The 15349-nt window shown below is 45.8% G+C and overlaps 1 protein-coding gene across 2 annotated transcripts in view; it reads right to left on the bottom strand.

The window, feature by feature from the left end:
• The window catches only part of Tspan33 (tetraspanin 33), a 36507-nt gene extending 23583 nt beyond the window's left edge, over positions 1 to 12924 (bottom strand). For both annotated transcript variants that reach the window (XM_004661219.3, XM_012949364.2), the window contains exon 1: positions 12791 to 12924. In XM_004661219.3, the coding sequence (XP_004661276.1) occupies positions 12791 to 12892 (102 nt within the window). In that variant the 5' untranslated portion in view covers positions 12893 to 12924. The remainder of the gene's footprint in view (positions 1 to 12790) is intronic.
• Between the last annotated feature and the right edge of the window lie 2425 nt (positions 12925 to 15349).

Here is a 15349-nt window from a genome sequence, read left to right as displayed (position 1 = left end):
CAGGGTGGCTCATAGCGATCTGCCACCTGAGTGTTGGGATTAAAGGCGTGCACCGCCACACACATCCAACTTGCCTCTTAGAACTTTCTGTCAGGTATTCCTGGGTGAAGTCAGAAAGACTCTCTGTCATTTCCCAGGGCCTGCACACGTTAGTCCTCTTTGTTACCTCAGCACTGCTTGTTCCTGGGATCCTAAGGTGGGAACGGTCCATGTGACACTGGCTCTTGGCTCTCTGTCTTTGCATCGCATGGTGTTATCATGCCAGAGTACAGGAGTCCGTAGGGCTCTTTCCTCACCTCACCGCGTCCGTGGCGGACCCTTTAATGTCTTCCTCAAGCCAGAGTTGGTTTTGCGCTTCCAAGGTTATGCACAAGAAAGGGTACCATGGGTTATGGTACTATAAACACTGAAACTCAGTTGCTTGGCCTCGTGGTCCATGACCATAATTCCAACACTTGGGAGGCTGAGGCAGGAAGATTGCCATGAGTTTGATGCCAGCCTGAGCTATAGTATAAGGCCCTATCTCAAATAAAATAAATAAAATAAGACAGGGTAGCAGGCTGTGTCCAGACAGACTACCAAGACTAAAAGGGGCACATGTTTTCTTTTCTTTTTCTTTAAATTGCTTTTTTTTTTTTTTTTTTAATTTGGGGCTGGAGGATGGCATAGCAGTTAAGACACTTGTCTGTGAAACCTAAGAATCCAGGTTTGACTCCCCAGAACCCAGGTAAGCCAGACACACATAGTGGCACATGCGTCTGCAGTTTGTTTGCAGTGGCTACAGGCCCTAGTGCGGTGGACAGTTATCAGGTGTGGTGGCTCTGCAGAAGATACTGGATGGGGTGGCTGCCATTTGTTTTTTTTTTACCTGGCTTGAAGAAGGGATGCCAGGCCATAGGATCTGTGACAAAGGAGGACCCAGAATGCATTCTGTATCTCAACAGACCAAGTCCAGGAAGGAAGAAAGGAGAGAGTAAGAGCACCGTCCTCCATTTGGGTGAAAGCGCCAAGTCCTAGCCACTAGACCACCAGGGAGATTCCGCGCCTCCATTTGCTGTCTCACCATTCAATAGATATTTGATCAATGGCTCCTTTCTAGCCCACACTGCCCAGCAGCGGGAATCCACAAGCAAATAAGGCAGTCCCTCAGGAACCTGAGACCTAGAGGGGGAGACAGGTAAGGAAGCACATGACTGTGTCACAGGGAAGGGGTGTGACAATCAGTAGAGGCATATGGTACGCAGAGGGGAGCTCAGAGGCGTGGCTGACAAAGACGCTTGGGTTGAGACACAGAGGCTGAAGGTCTGAGCTTCTGGCATCTGCTTAACTCAAACGCCACTCCAACTGCAGCCCTAAATGGAGACAAGGGGCGGCTAAGGAGAAGTGGGGCAAACTGATAAGACTGCTGACAAGGGCATCCAGTAAAGATGGCAGCGTAGGAATCACGCCAAAGCAGCCCAGTGGGGGGAAAGGCCAAAATCCCCCAGCAAAATACATTCTTCTACTCAAAAGTGAGGTGTATAAGAAATTACCAACTATAGCAGAGAAGTAGGAGAGGTCCAGAGCCCACAGAAGCAGGCAGAAGTGGCCCCAGCAGCGCTGGCACCAGGTCTGTGAGGCCACAGACCCAAGGCTCGGCCTGAGCCACAGAAAAAGCCAGGTGAGGGGATTTTCCACCCACACCGGCCTCCATGCAAACTCAAGAAACGTGAAGGTAGGACCGCAGTGACCAACGGAGGAGCAGCTCCTGAGCAAGAGGATCGTGAGGACCAATGTGAGAACTTCAGCCACCACCCACAGCCTCCCCTCGCGACCACCAGGACAAGCTCCATCAAGCACAAGGGAGATCACCTACACAGCACCCAGTACAGGTGATCAGAGCAGCGACCCAGCGACCCAGCCAGCCTACCTGAGCCCACACTGTAGCAAAGAGGGAACCAAGCAGGAGCACAGCATAAATGAGACCAAAAGTAACTGGAATTACACCAGGTCAGTACCCACCAATTAAACTTGGTACATAGGCTTGAATCAGAAGTGCTAACTGCACCTTCCAAGTCAGGGTAAATTATATGTTAAATTTGATGGATGGCTGGATGTGCCATTCTTAAGTAAACTGTATTTTGGGCTTGACATTGCTGCTTCCTGATTTATAGTGCCTTTGTTTCCTCTTCTGTCATTCACTGGAGAAGGGTCTCACCTGGTCACAAGCTGACTTGGAACCCTCTACAGGCCAGAAATCTTAGCCTCCCAGTTGACAGGATTAATGGTGTGGGGCAACACACATCCTTAGGGACAGTGACTTTCGTAGAGGATCTGGTTGTCATAACATCTACTCTTAACATAAATACTCTGTGCTGTTTTTCATTGAATGTATACATTGTTTAGTTAAATTTTAGAATTTGCCTGTATTTTGTTCCACTCAGCCTACTTAAATACTCTCATAGCAGGTAAACCCATACCTAGGGTCACATTTGTGGTTACTCTGAGGGTCTTAAGAGCCACACCTAGTACCTTAAGCTCCTACCCTGAAGATATATAACATCAGATTGATTGATACATGTAATAATACTGCAGCTTATTAGAAAATCCAAACATTAAATTAATCCAAGATGCAAAAATCTCTACATTATAATACAAGAAACATAAAAAATCAAGACAATATAAATCCACCTAAAAGTATTAATGCATCAGAAATGACCTCCACTGGGACTGATTTAGAGGAAATGCCTGAGAAAGATTTCAAAAGAATGATTATAAATATGTTCATATAAATCAAAGAGGAAATCAAAGGAATCAAAAAAAACACAGGAGGGCTGGAGAGATGGTTTAGCAGTTAAGTGCTTGCTTATGAAGCCTAAGGACCCTATTTTGAGGCTTGAATCCCCAGGACCCACATAAGCCAGATGCACAAGGTGGTACATGCATCTGCAGTTGGTTTGCAGTGGTTGGAGTCCTAGGGCGCCCATTCTCTCTCTCTGCCTCTTTCTCTGTCTGTCTGTTGCTCTCAAATAAATAAAAACAAAAGAAAGTTTAAGAAAAGAAGACACAGGAAACCAATTTAATGAAATAAGATCAATATAAGACATAAATAAGGAAATAGAAATAATAAAGAAAACCAGTCAGAAATACTAACAATGAAGAACAAAGTCAGTGAAATTAAAAACCCTGTAGAAGATCTCACCAGGGACTGGAGAGATGGCTTAGCAGTTAAGGCATTTGCCTGCAAAGCCAAAGGACTCAGGTTTGATTCCCCAGGGCCCATGTTAGCCAGATGCACGGGGAGGGAGGTGGGGAGGGCATGCATCTGGAGTTTGTTTGTTGTTGGCTGGAGGCCCTGGTGTGCCCATTTTCTCCCCCTTTCTCTGTCAAATAAATGAATAAATAAATTAATTAAAATTAAAATAAAAAAGACAATCTCACCAGTAGAATGGATGAAGAAGAGGACAGAATATGTAAACTAGAAGACTAGGTGAGATCTAATACAGTCCAACAAAGAGACAAACTAATAGGAAAGTATGAATGGGAATTTCAAGATATTTGGGACACTATGAAAAGATCAAACATAAGAATGTGGGATGCTGGGCATGGTGGTGCATGCCTTTAATCCCAGCACTTGGGAGGCAGGTAGAAGTAGGAGGATCACCATGAGTTCAAGGCCACCTGAGACTACATAGTGAACTCCAGGTCAGCCTGAGCTAGAGTGAGACCCTACCTTAAAAAACAAAAACAAAAAAACAAACAAACAAAAAGAATTCAGGGTTTAGTAGAAGGAGAAGAATTTCACTCCAAAGGCACAGTAGGTATTTTCAACAAAATCATAGAAGAAAACTTCCCCCAAATTGGGAAAGACATGCCAATGCAGATACAGGAAGCCTTTAGAACAGCAAACAGACAAAACCTGGAAGGAACCTCTCCTTGCCACATTATAATTAAACTACCAAACATACAAACTAAAGAAAATATATTAAAAGCAGTCAGAGAGAAAAATCAAGTCACATACAAAGGCAAGTCCATCAGGATCACAGCAGATTACTCAACACAAACTTTAAAGGCCAGAAGGACTTGGAATAAACTTCTAAGTTCTGAAAGATAACAACTGTCAACCAAGATTACTTTATCCTGCAAAGCTATCCATTCAAATAGATGGAGAAATAAGGACATTCCACAACAAAAGCAGGCTAAAGGAACATTTGAAGACAAAACCAGCTCTACAGAAAATACTTGAAAGGAAACTCCATGCTGAAGAAAAGAAAAACACATATAAGGAACCTGGGCATGGGGAGGGGGGGAGAAGGACCATACACACATACTAGTTAATAGAAGAGAGCAAAGGTAAAACCAGAACTACAAAACATGAAAAATGGCAAAACTAAATAGTCAATTTTCAATAATAACTCTTTTTTTTTTTTCAAAGATTTTATTTTTATTTATTTGAGACAGAGACAGGGAGAGACAGAGTGAGAATGGGCACTCCAGGGCCTCTAGCCACTGCAAACGAACTCCAGATGCATGTGCCACCATATGCACCTGGCTTACGTGGGACCTGGAGAATTGAACCTGGGTCCTTGGTCTTCACAAGCAAGTGCCTTAACTGCTAAGCCCCTCCAGCCCATTAATAACTCATAATATCAACAGCCTCAATGTCTTAACCAAAAGACATAGGTTTGCAGATTGGGTTAAGAAGCAGGATCCTTCACTTTGATGCCTCCAAGAAACTCACCTTTCTACAAAGGATGAACACTATCTTAGGGTGAAAGGTTGGAAAACAGTGTCTCAAGCAAATGGGCCTTGAAAATAAGCAGGGGTCACCATCCTAATTTCTGACAGGGTAGACTTCATACCAACATTAGTTAGGAAAGATAAGGAAGGTCACTTTATATTGATTAAAGGCATACTCCAACATGAGGACATTAGAATCCTAAACATATGTGCACCTAACATGGGGGCTCCCAAATTAAACAAACACTATTAGAACAAAGGTCACAGATAACACCAAATAAGGTTATAGTGGGTGACTTCAACGCCCCACTCTCATCAATTGCCAGGTCATCCAGGCAAAAAATAAACAGAGAGGCATCTGGATTAAATGAGGTCATAGAACAAATGGACCTAACAGATGTATACAGGACATTTCATCCAAATGCTGCAGAATATACATTCTTTTTAGCAGCACATGGAACATTCTCTAAAATAGACCATATATTAGGACACAAAGCAAATCTTAACAAATACAGGAAAACTGAAATAATTCCTTGCACTCTATCTGATCACAGAGGGATCAAACTACAAATCAATAGGAAAAAAAGCTATAGAGCATACACAAAATCATGGAAACTAAACAATACACTACTAAATGATGAATGCATCAACGAAGAAAACAAGAGGAAATAAAAAAATTCATAGGGTCAAATGACAATGAGAACACAACATACTAAAACCTTGGGACACAATGAAGGCAGTCCTAAGGGTAAATTTATAGCTTTAAGTGCCTATATTAAGAAATTAGGCCGGGCGTGGTGGCGCACGCCTTTAATCCCAGCACTTGGGAGGCAGAGGTAGGAGGATCGCTGTGAGTTCAAGGCCACCCTGAGACTCCATAGTGAATTCCAGGTCAGCCTGGGCTAGAGTGAGACCCTATCTCGAAAAACCAAAAAAAAAAAAAAAACAGAAATTAGAAAGGTCACAAGTAAACAACATCATGCTTTACCTTAAGGCCTTAGAAAAAGAAGAACAAGGCAAACTGAAAATCAGTAGACAGGAAGAAATAATAAATTATAGGGCAGAAATTAGTTACGTATGAAACAAACAAACAAACAAAAATCCAAAGAATCAAGAGAACAAAGAGATGGTTCTTTGAAAGGACAAACAAGATGGATAAACCCTTAGCAAATATGACCAAAAGAAAGAGAGAAGAGACACAAATTAATAAAATTAGAGATGAAAAAGACACCATCACAAGAGATACCAGAGAAAATAAAAAAAAATCATAGGTACATACTATATAAAAACATATACTCTGAAAGAAATGGATGATTTCCTTGATTTATATGACCTAACAAAATTAAATCAAGATAATATTAACCACTTAAATAGACCTATAACAAGTATGGAGATCCAAGCAGTTATAAAAAAAATCTCCCAACTAAAAAAGGTCCAGGCCCAGATGGATTCAATGGTGAATTTTACCAGACCTTCATGAAAGATACTTCTCAAACTTTTCCATAAAATAGAAAAAAGAGGAATCCTACCAAATTCCTCTACGAAGACAACATCACCCTGATACCTAAATCAGACAAAGATAAAAAAAAGAAAGAAAGAAAATTCCAGACCAGTCTCCCTCATAAAGATAGATGAAAAATTCCCAACAAAATATTGGCAAACAGAATACAAGAATATATCAGAAAGATCATTCACCCCGATGGTAAAGGACACTGTGACTAGAGCTAAGAGGCAACCTATAGAATGGGAAAAAAATCTTTCCAGCTATATATCTGATAGAGGATTAATATCTAGGATACATAAAGAACTCAAAAAATTAAATAATAAGGGCTGGAGGGATGGCTTAGCGGCTAAGGTGTTTGCCTGCAAAGCCAGAGGACCCAGGTTTAATGCCTCAGGACCCATGTAAGCCAGATGCACAAGGGGCACATGCATCTGGAGTTCATTTGCAGTGGCTGGAGGCCCTGGTGTGCCCATTCTCTCTCCCTCTCTCTCTCTCTCTCTCTCTCTCTCTCTCTCTCTCTCTCTCTCTCTCTCTCTGCCATTCTTCTATCTCTATCTGCTTGAAAATAAGTAAATAAAATAAAAAAATAAATAATAAGAAATCAAACAACCCAATTAAAAAATTAGCTATGAAGCTGGGCGTGGTGGTGCACACCTTTAATCCCAGCCCTCAGGAGGCAGAGGCAGGAGCATGGCCGAGAGTTCAAGGTCACCCTGAGACTACATAGTGAATTCCAGGTCAGCCTGGACTAGAGTGAGACCCTACCTTGAAACACCAAAAAAAAGGGGGAAGGCTATGGAACTAAATAGAGAGTTCTCAAAAGAAGAAATACAAAGCCAGGAATGGTGGTGCATGCCTTTAATCCCAGCACTCGGAAGGCAGAGGTAGGAGGATTGCTGTGAGTTTGAGGCCACCCTGAGACTACCTAGTGAATTCCAGGTCAGCCTGGGGTAGAGCAAGACTCTGCCTTGAAAAAACAAACCAAAAAAAAAAAAAAAAAAGGAGAAATACAGATGGCATACAAACATCTAAAAAAAATGTTCTACGTCCCTACTCGTCAGGGAAATGCAGATTAAAACTACGCTGCAATTCCGTTTCACTCCTGCCAGATTGGCTACCATCATGAAACACATGACCATAAATGCTGGCGGGGATGCGGAAAAAGAGGAACCCTTCTACACTGTTGGTGGGAATGCAATCTGGTCCAGCCATTGTGGACATCAGGGTGTGGAGGTTCCTGAGACAGCTAAAAAATAGATCTACCTTATGACCCAGCTATATCACTCCTAGGCACTCACTACCTTAGAGATACTTGCTCAGCCATGTTTATTGCTCTCTTCACAATAGTTAGGAAGTAGAACCAGCTTAGATGTCCCTCAACTGATGAGCAGATAATGAAGATGTGGCACATTTATACAATGGAGTTCTACTCAGCAGTAAAGAAAAATGCACTTAAGAAACTTGCCGTAAGGTGGATGGATCTGTAAAGTATTATACTTAGTGAGGTAACCCAGGCCCAGAAAGCCAAGCGTCACATGTTCTCTCTCATGTGTGGATCCTAGCTACAAATGATTGGACCTCTATGTGAGTAGGAATAAAACTCAGTAGAAAGGGCCAGAAGCTAGAAAGGAGATATAAGGGGAATAAAAAGGGAGGGAAGGAGGGACTTGATATGATATGTAAGTAGAAGAACAGATTAATGGGGGTGAAAAGGCCTAAGTGAGGTCAGGGGAAGAGATTGGGTAAAGGAAAGGTGGAGGGAGGGCTAATCAAAATCTAAGAGGATATAAATAAGTCATATGGAAATCTACTTTTTTGAACAATGGAACACTCAGAAGCCATAGGTTGTTATTAGAAAATTTCCAGTGCTAGGATGGGATACCTTCCAGTGAGTTGTTGGCCAGGGAGGTTCCCGATGCCCCCAAAATATTACAGGCCATTGCTGAGGCCCTTGGTTTCCCACCAGGAATAGTTGGTAAGACCCTATTGCTGAAGACTCCACACACTAGGGCTGCAAGGCCACTGAGAAATCCTACTGGAGCTGAACTGAAAACCTCCTCCATTTAGACTAGCTGACAGAAAGCTGGAAGAAGCTATGCTGCATGCAGCTCAATGGGAGAGAGAGGAATCACCAGTGACAATACTCAATAGTGGACACTGCAAGCCTTATATTTGGCCAGCCAGGCCAAATGAGCCAACAGGTCCAATAGTGTGGCATGTCTGTTATGGGGGAAACCAACTGCTCTCTAACTGGACTGGAGGCCCGCTCCATGGGAGGGAATATATCCCTGATACTGAAAACCTACAACAGGGTAGTCATGAGCCCTAGGGATGTAACATCTGTTGGTGTCTGGCTAAATGTATATTCTATGCTCACCAAACTTCCTAGTAAGCACTTCTCTTAATGTTCATACCCTTATATTAATGCTACTCTCACTTTTGGTTAGAGAAGCTTCTCTTTTCAGATGGCAATGACCTTGGGATGACTCAGAAGGCACCATGGTGCTGAGAAGAAGTGACAGAGGAGTGCTCAGCACTGCAATATCTCTATCACACCTTCCATTGCAGAAGAGGTGGCAGAGAGAATGTAAGAGCCAAAGGAAGGGTAGGACTCCTTACAACGTGTTCCTCCAGACACCAAATGGCCTAGATATCCATGTCCTTACAGTGCCTGACACTACCAACACAAGACCATCAAAATAGGAAGAAAAGATCATGATATCAAAATAAAAGAGAGACAGATTGAGAGGGGGAGGATATATGATGGAGAGTGGAGTTTCAAAGGGGAAGGTGGGGGGTTGGGAGGGAGTTACCATGGAATATTGTTTACAATTATGGAAGTTGTCAATAAAAAAAATAAATAAAGAGATTGCTGACAACAGATTCCTAGGCCTAATACATTTCATCCTTTCCTAGTATCTTCACAGGACATCCTCAGCTCGCTGTCTTCCGTCAGTCTCCAAGCTTGAGCTCTCCATTAAGGCTCCCCTGAATGCCTCACTCCAGCTACAGTGCTGATCCATTCAGGCAAGGACTGATACTTAAGGACTGGACCCCTGTGGAGGGGTCCAACGTAGGGAGGTGGGGAATGGCAGCTACTCCTTTTTGTTTGTTTGTTTGTTTTTCTAGGTAGGCCCTCCCTTTAGTCCAGGCTGATCTGGAATTCACTATACATTCTCATGGTGGCCTCAAACCCACAGTGTTCGTCCTACCTCTGCCTCCCAAGTGCAGGGACTAAAGATATGCGTCAACCCCACCCAATTTAGGCAGCTAGTTCTTCACACTTTAAACCTGACTTCTAAGAACTTGAAGTCATTACTCCAGGCCTCAGAAATCCAACAACCACCCAGCAACTTTATTCTGGGAAGGAAATCCAGAACGTGCAGGTCAAAGGGGAAGTAAGATTTGAAACAGGAGTCAGGCTCCACATTCTTGGAGAGTCAGGGGCTCTTACAAACAACAGAGAAGGCCATTGCCACTATCCACCAAGTGTGAGACCAGACAAGGTTGACCACTTCCCTAACATGTCCTGGGAGCAGACAAACACCACACAGCTCCCCAGCAGCTAGCCAGACATGCTCTCTACCCGCAAAGTAGGCCTGCAGTCTAGCCAGGTACTTCCAGGCAAAGAGGGGAATTTGATTAGGACAGTGGAAGCCTGCAGAGAGAAAGCATCCTCTCCAGTCCCTGAGGCAGCATGGGAAGTGAGATGAGCTCTGAGCAGGGAAGTAGCCCTTCATCATCCGCTGCATAGTATGCACTGTAACTGTGGCTCTGAACCTTGGAGAGAAGTGACAATCAGTAACCCCTGAAAAGCACTGTTCCTGGGCTGGAGAGATGGCTTTGTGGTTAAGGCACTTGCCTGCAAAACCAAAGGACCCAGGTTTGATTCCCCAGGACCCACATAAAGCCAGATGCATAAGGTGGCACATGTGTCTGGAGTTGGTATGCAGTGGCTAAGGGCCCTGTTGTGCCCATTCTCTTCTTTCTAAATAAATAAAAATTGTGTGTGTGTGTATAAAATACTATTCCCTAAGAAGGGCAGGGTCCCAAGTATGCCAAAGCATAAGAGATTCATCTTTAGATCTAGCCCCAGTTCTTAAAGAGAGAAACCAGTATTCAAGGTGATTCATTTATCTTTAAATAGTTCACAGAGCAAATTTCTCAATATTAAGGACAGAGATACAGATACACTGGCTTAGCATCATGCCAGAAAGTAACTGGGCCTCTTGTCCTTCCGTACACTATTTCTAGAGTCACTAACCTTTCAATTCTATAGTAGAGTCAAAAAGGGGAAGTCAGGTGTGGTGGTAACTGCCTTTAATCCCAGGCATAGGTAAGAGGATCACCAAGACTTCAAGGCCACCCTGAGATCTCCTATATAGTGAATTCCAGGTCAGCCTGGGCTACAGTGAGACCCTACCTTGAGAACCCCCTCCCCCACCAAAAGGAGGGGCTATCCTTTAACTTGGGGTAGTGGGCAACCTGGTGAGTGAGGTCCTCTGACTTGAAGGAAGCATTTTTACTAAAGTAAATGTGTCTAGGAGCCTGGCTCTCTCACTAGCTATTAACCTCACAATTTATCAAGGCGGAGGGGTGGGTGGGACAGAAAAAAAATGACCACGAACACAAGGATCAACAGATGCAACCAGCTGTCACTGGGGAGCACAGATAAGAATGAGGTACCAAAGAATCCATAGAAGATAGAGCGTTGGCTAAGAGGGGAAGCCTGAATGAGGACCCAATGACCCTGGGATACTAGTACTGGCTCTGAAGATGGCATATCCAGACCTGGCACACTCATGAGCAGGAAGCTGGTTGCAATGGTATTTGCCCCTTCACGGTGAATTCCCCTTACTGCATTCCCCCAGTTCTGTGGAAAGGCAGTAAGGAATTTTCTCGTGGTTTCTAACCACCTGGGGAAGCATTAAGGGACTGGTTACTGATACTAATACTGCCACTGCCCCAACCACAGCAGCAGCCACCTGGGTCAAAGACTTCCTCCAGAAACACCCTTGTTCGGTAGAGAATTAACCAGACTGAGCTGCTAACCAGCTGTTGGACCTTGGTCAAAACATCAAGCCTCCCTGTGATTTTTAGCTTTCTCATATACAAAATGTGCAGGCTTCACAAGATGCCTGCTAATTTTGTGGGTTTTTTTTTTTTCTTTCTCCAGTTCTAAAACTGAACATTTGATAGAAGCCCAAACTTCAATTTTTTTTTTTTTCCCCCAAGAGTACGATGACTGAGAGTGAGCTGTCATCACCACCCTCTGGGATTTCTCTCATTTGTCCCAACAGGCTAGCACTTAGGAAGTGTGTGTCTGCATGTCACACCACCACCCCGGTGAAACCTTTGCAGCAGCTGCCTTAGATGTCTGGTCTGGTCTGGTCTGGTCTTTCTCCTAGGAAGCTTTTGTTTTTTTTTTTAGACACACCATTCCTCCCTCCTGTAAATCTGAACTATTGGTCTGAGGCTGAGAGGTTGGGAAGGATTACAGAGCTCCTAGGTATGCTAGAAACTGCCAGACATGGGGAAATAGGGAAGGACTTCCCCGTGCTCTCAAATCCCGAGGGGCACAGACACTCTCTAGCCACGAACCAGGATGGAGTTAGCATTTCATGATGCACTCTAGCTGAGTTCTCAGCTCCCGTGAAGTTATTTCTGCCAGCTCTGATCACACTAGATTTGATTTGTGGGGGGAGGAGGGGAGGAAGGCTTGCAGAATTGAAGGTATCTGTCCAGGTCGGTCAACCGTGGTGGTAGACTTGGGGGGTGGGTATGGAAATCAGGTGCCTGGAGTTCCAGGTCAGTATTTTGCACCCCTAACAGAAGACTCTTAAGAGGATCCAGCCCGACACAGGGTTCTAGAAAAACAAACTGAAGACCCGACACGCACCAGGGGAGGAAGCTGGTCCTGGGGAAGGTAGAGCAAAGTTTGGGGTAGTGCTTGGATGCACAGTATAAGCATCTGACCTGGAAGCCATTCCTGACCCTTCTCATCCCTGGGAGGAAGGGAGCACTGAGGCCTGCAAAAAGGAGAGATGCAACCCCTAGACCCATCCCCCCCCCCCAGGGACAGGGGAGTAGTGATAGTGTGTGTGTGTGTGTGTGTGTGTGTGTGTATCTGACGGGTCAATAGGAGACAGTAATAACTTCCAGCCCTCAGGCCTGAAAGTCCCCAACCACGAATGTACCAATGGGGCTGCTCTAACCCGGCTGGAAAACCCGCTCTTACCCCCCCCCCACAAACCCTCCTGTTTTGGGGCCTGACAAGAGATCCTCATCCCTCGCAGGAAGGATGCTCTCTGTCCAACGCCCCCTCCCGACACAACGCCACCGTGGGGACCCTTCCCAGGAGAAATCCCCCAAAGTGTCGCCAGCCCCGAAAACAACTAGGCAGCAGCGCTCACCGCGCTGGCTGGCTGGCACCGGGCTGGTTGGGGGCGGGGAGGTGGGCAGCGCAGGCCGTCCCTCCACCCTGGCGGGGTAGGTACCCTGCAGCGCAGGTGCCCTCCCCGTCTCCGGGCCTCCCCCTTCCACGACCCCCGCCCCCCCGAGACTCACCCAGAAGAGCATGTTGAAGAAGAACAGCAGGTATTTCACCAGCGGGCTGACGAAGGAGAACTCCTCCCCGTAGGCGGCTGGCGCTCCGGGTCTCCGCGCCATGGTCGTCCGCTGCCCCCGGCGGGGGGGGGGGGGGAGGCTTATCTCCCGCCGGCGGCCGGCCCACCCGCGCGCCCCGAACCCGGGGACATGAGCCGCGCCGCCGTCACGGGAGCCCGGGCGCCGGGGGAGCTTGCACCGCGGCGGAAGCCGCCCGAGCCGTGCGTCCCGGAGCCGCGCGCCCAGGGAACGGCGTCGCCGCCGGAGCCCGAGCCGGAGCCGATGCAGGAGCCGCCGCCGCGGGCAGCGCGAGCCGCCGACACTCCGCCGCGGCCGCAGGACCAGCTTGGCCCGCCCGGCTCCCAGGAAACCGGGCCCGCCCCCCTAGGCCGCCCATTGGTGCGGATGCCGAAGCCTGACTTCTCATTGGTCGGCTGCTGATGTCACTAAGTATCCAGCCATCCCTCTCCTCCGAGAGGCGGGGGAGACACCTGTTCGGTGAGGGACAACTTGTTAAAGGGTCAGTGGTTCTTGCCTCCTCCCCCCCTGAGACGGAAAGCCTCTGGCTGCAGCTGCCTTAAGGGAAGAGGAATGAGGAAAAGGAATGCGTATTGCATCTCACACCCACGTCCCCTACCCAGCTGCTGGCATGTGTGCACACGTACGTTAAAATCAACAAGTACGCACTCCCGGGGGGGGGGGGGGCGTTGAGCAATTCGCTCAAAGCTGTGGGAACACAAAAGAATGAAAATAAACCCGGGGGGGGGGGTGGGAGGTGGCAATAAAATCGGAGAGACAAAACAGCACATTCACAACTGGACAGGGTAGATGCAATCCTGTTTAGTAACCATACAACTATGTATTTTAAATACTCATTTTTCAAACCCTCTAAACCCAAGAGGAGAAACTTGGAACCATCTTCATCAGTCATGCCTTCTTAACTCATTACTGTCCCAATCTCCTATCCCAGACGCCTTAGAGTTTTAGCCTACATGCAATCCAAGTTTTTTTCAGCATGCTGATAATGACGTCGTCAGAGTCTAGTGTAAGTGGTGAGTATTGTGCTGGCTAAAATAACTAATACAAGCATGGACCTCAGAGAGGCATCTGAATTCTCTATTATTAACACGAGCTCCCCAAGTCTGTTTTTAATTTTCTTTTTTTTAAAATTATTTATTTATTTATTTGAGAGCGACAGACACAGAGAGAAAGACAGATAGAGGGAGAGAGAGAGAATGGGCGCGCCAGGGCCTCCAGCCTCTGCAAACGAACTCCAGACACGTGCGCCCCCTTGTGCATCTGGCTAACGTGGGACCTGGGGAACCGAGCCTCGAACCGGGGTCCTTAGGCTTCACAGGCAAGTGCTTAACCGTTAAGCCATCTCTCCGGCCCCCAATTTTCATTTTTTAAGATAGCTTTTTGTTTTATATTATTGACTTATTTGAGAGAGAGAATGGGCGCTCCAAGGCCTCCAGCCGCTGCAAAGGAACTCGTAGACGCATGTGCCACCTTGTGCATCTGGGTCCCGTGGGTTCTGGAGAATTGAAAGTGGATCCTGTGGCTTTGCAGGCAAGTGCCTTAATTGCTAAGCCATCCCTCCAGCCTGCCTGTTATTTAGTTAGTTAGTTAGTTTTATTTTATTTTTGAGGTACAGTCTCACTCTAGCCCCGGCTGACCTGGAATTCACTCTGTCGTCTCAGGGTGCCATCACACCTGGTCTTTTTTTTTTTAATGTTAAATGAAAGAGCCTCAAGCGGGGTGTGGTGACGCACGACTTTAATTCCAGCACTCGGGAGGCAGAGGTAGGAGGATCTCCATAAATTCAAGGCCACCTGAGACGACAGAGTGAATTCCAGGTCAGCCTGGGTTAGAGTGAGACCCTACTTCAAAAAACCAAAAACAAAAAAAGAAAAAAGAAAGAAAGAGCGTCAGTCTAATCGTGCTGATATGAGAATTGAGACAGTGCATGTAAAGCATTTATGCATGAATGCTTACTAAATCCAGTACTTTGTTTTCATAGAATTTAGAATCCATTATGGAAATGTGATATGCGTACATAATTAACTATCACGTATATGATGGAAATTGAGCATTAAGAAGAAATATATCGTGGTGAGGCTGAAGAGATGGCTCAGTGGTTAAGATGTTTGCTTGCAAAGCATAATAGCCTAGGTTCTATTCCCCAGTGCCCACTTAAAGCCAGATGCACAAAGTGGCACATGCATCTGGAGTTGTTTTGCACTGGCTAGAGAACCTGGTATGCCCATTCTTGTTCTCATTTTCTCTCTCTCTCCTTGCAAATAAATAAAAATATTTACAAAAAAAGAAGATACCAGCTGGGCATGGTGGTACACACCTTTAATCCCAGCACTGGGGAGGCAGAGGTAGGAGGATCGCTGTGAGTTTGAGGTGAGCCTGAGACTACATAGTGTCCAGGTCATCTTACCTCAAAAACCCAAAAAGAAGAAGAAGGATGAGGAGGAGAAACTATGGCAAAAGAAACTAGGGGCACTATGTGAT

Source organism: Jaculus jaculus, chromosome 10, assembly GCF_020740685.1.
Source record: "Jaculus jaculus isolate mJacJac1 chromosome 10, mJacJac1.mat.Y.cur, whole genome shotgun sequence".
NCBI classification, from domain to species: Eukaryota; Metazoa; Chordata; class Mammalia; order Rodentia; family Dipodidae; genus Jaculus; species Jaculus jaculus.
The sequence above is the reverse complement of the archived record's forward strand: the minus strand, read 5'-3'. Positions and strand labels throughout refer to the sequence as shown.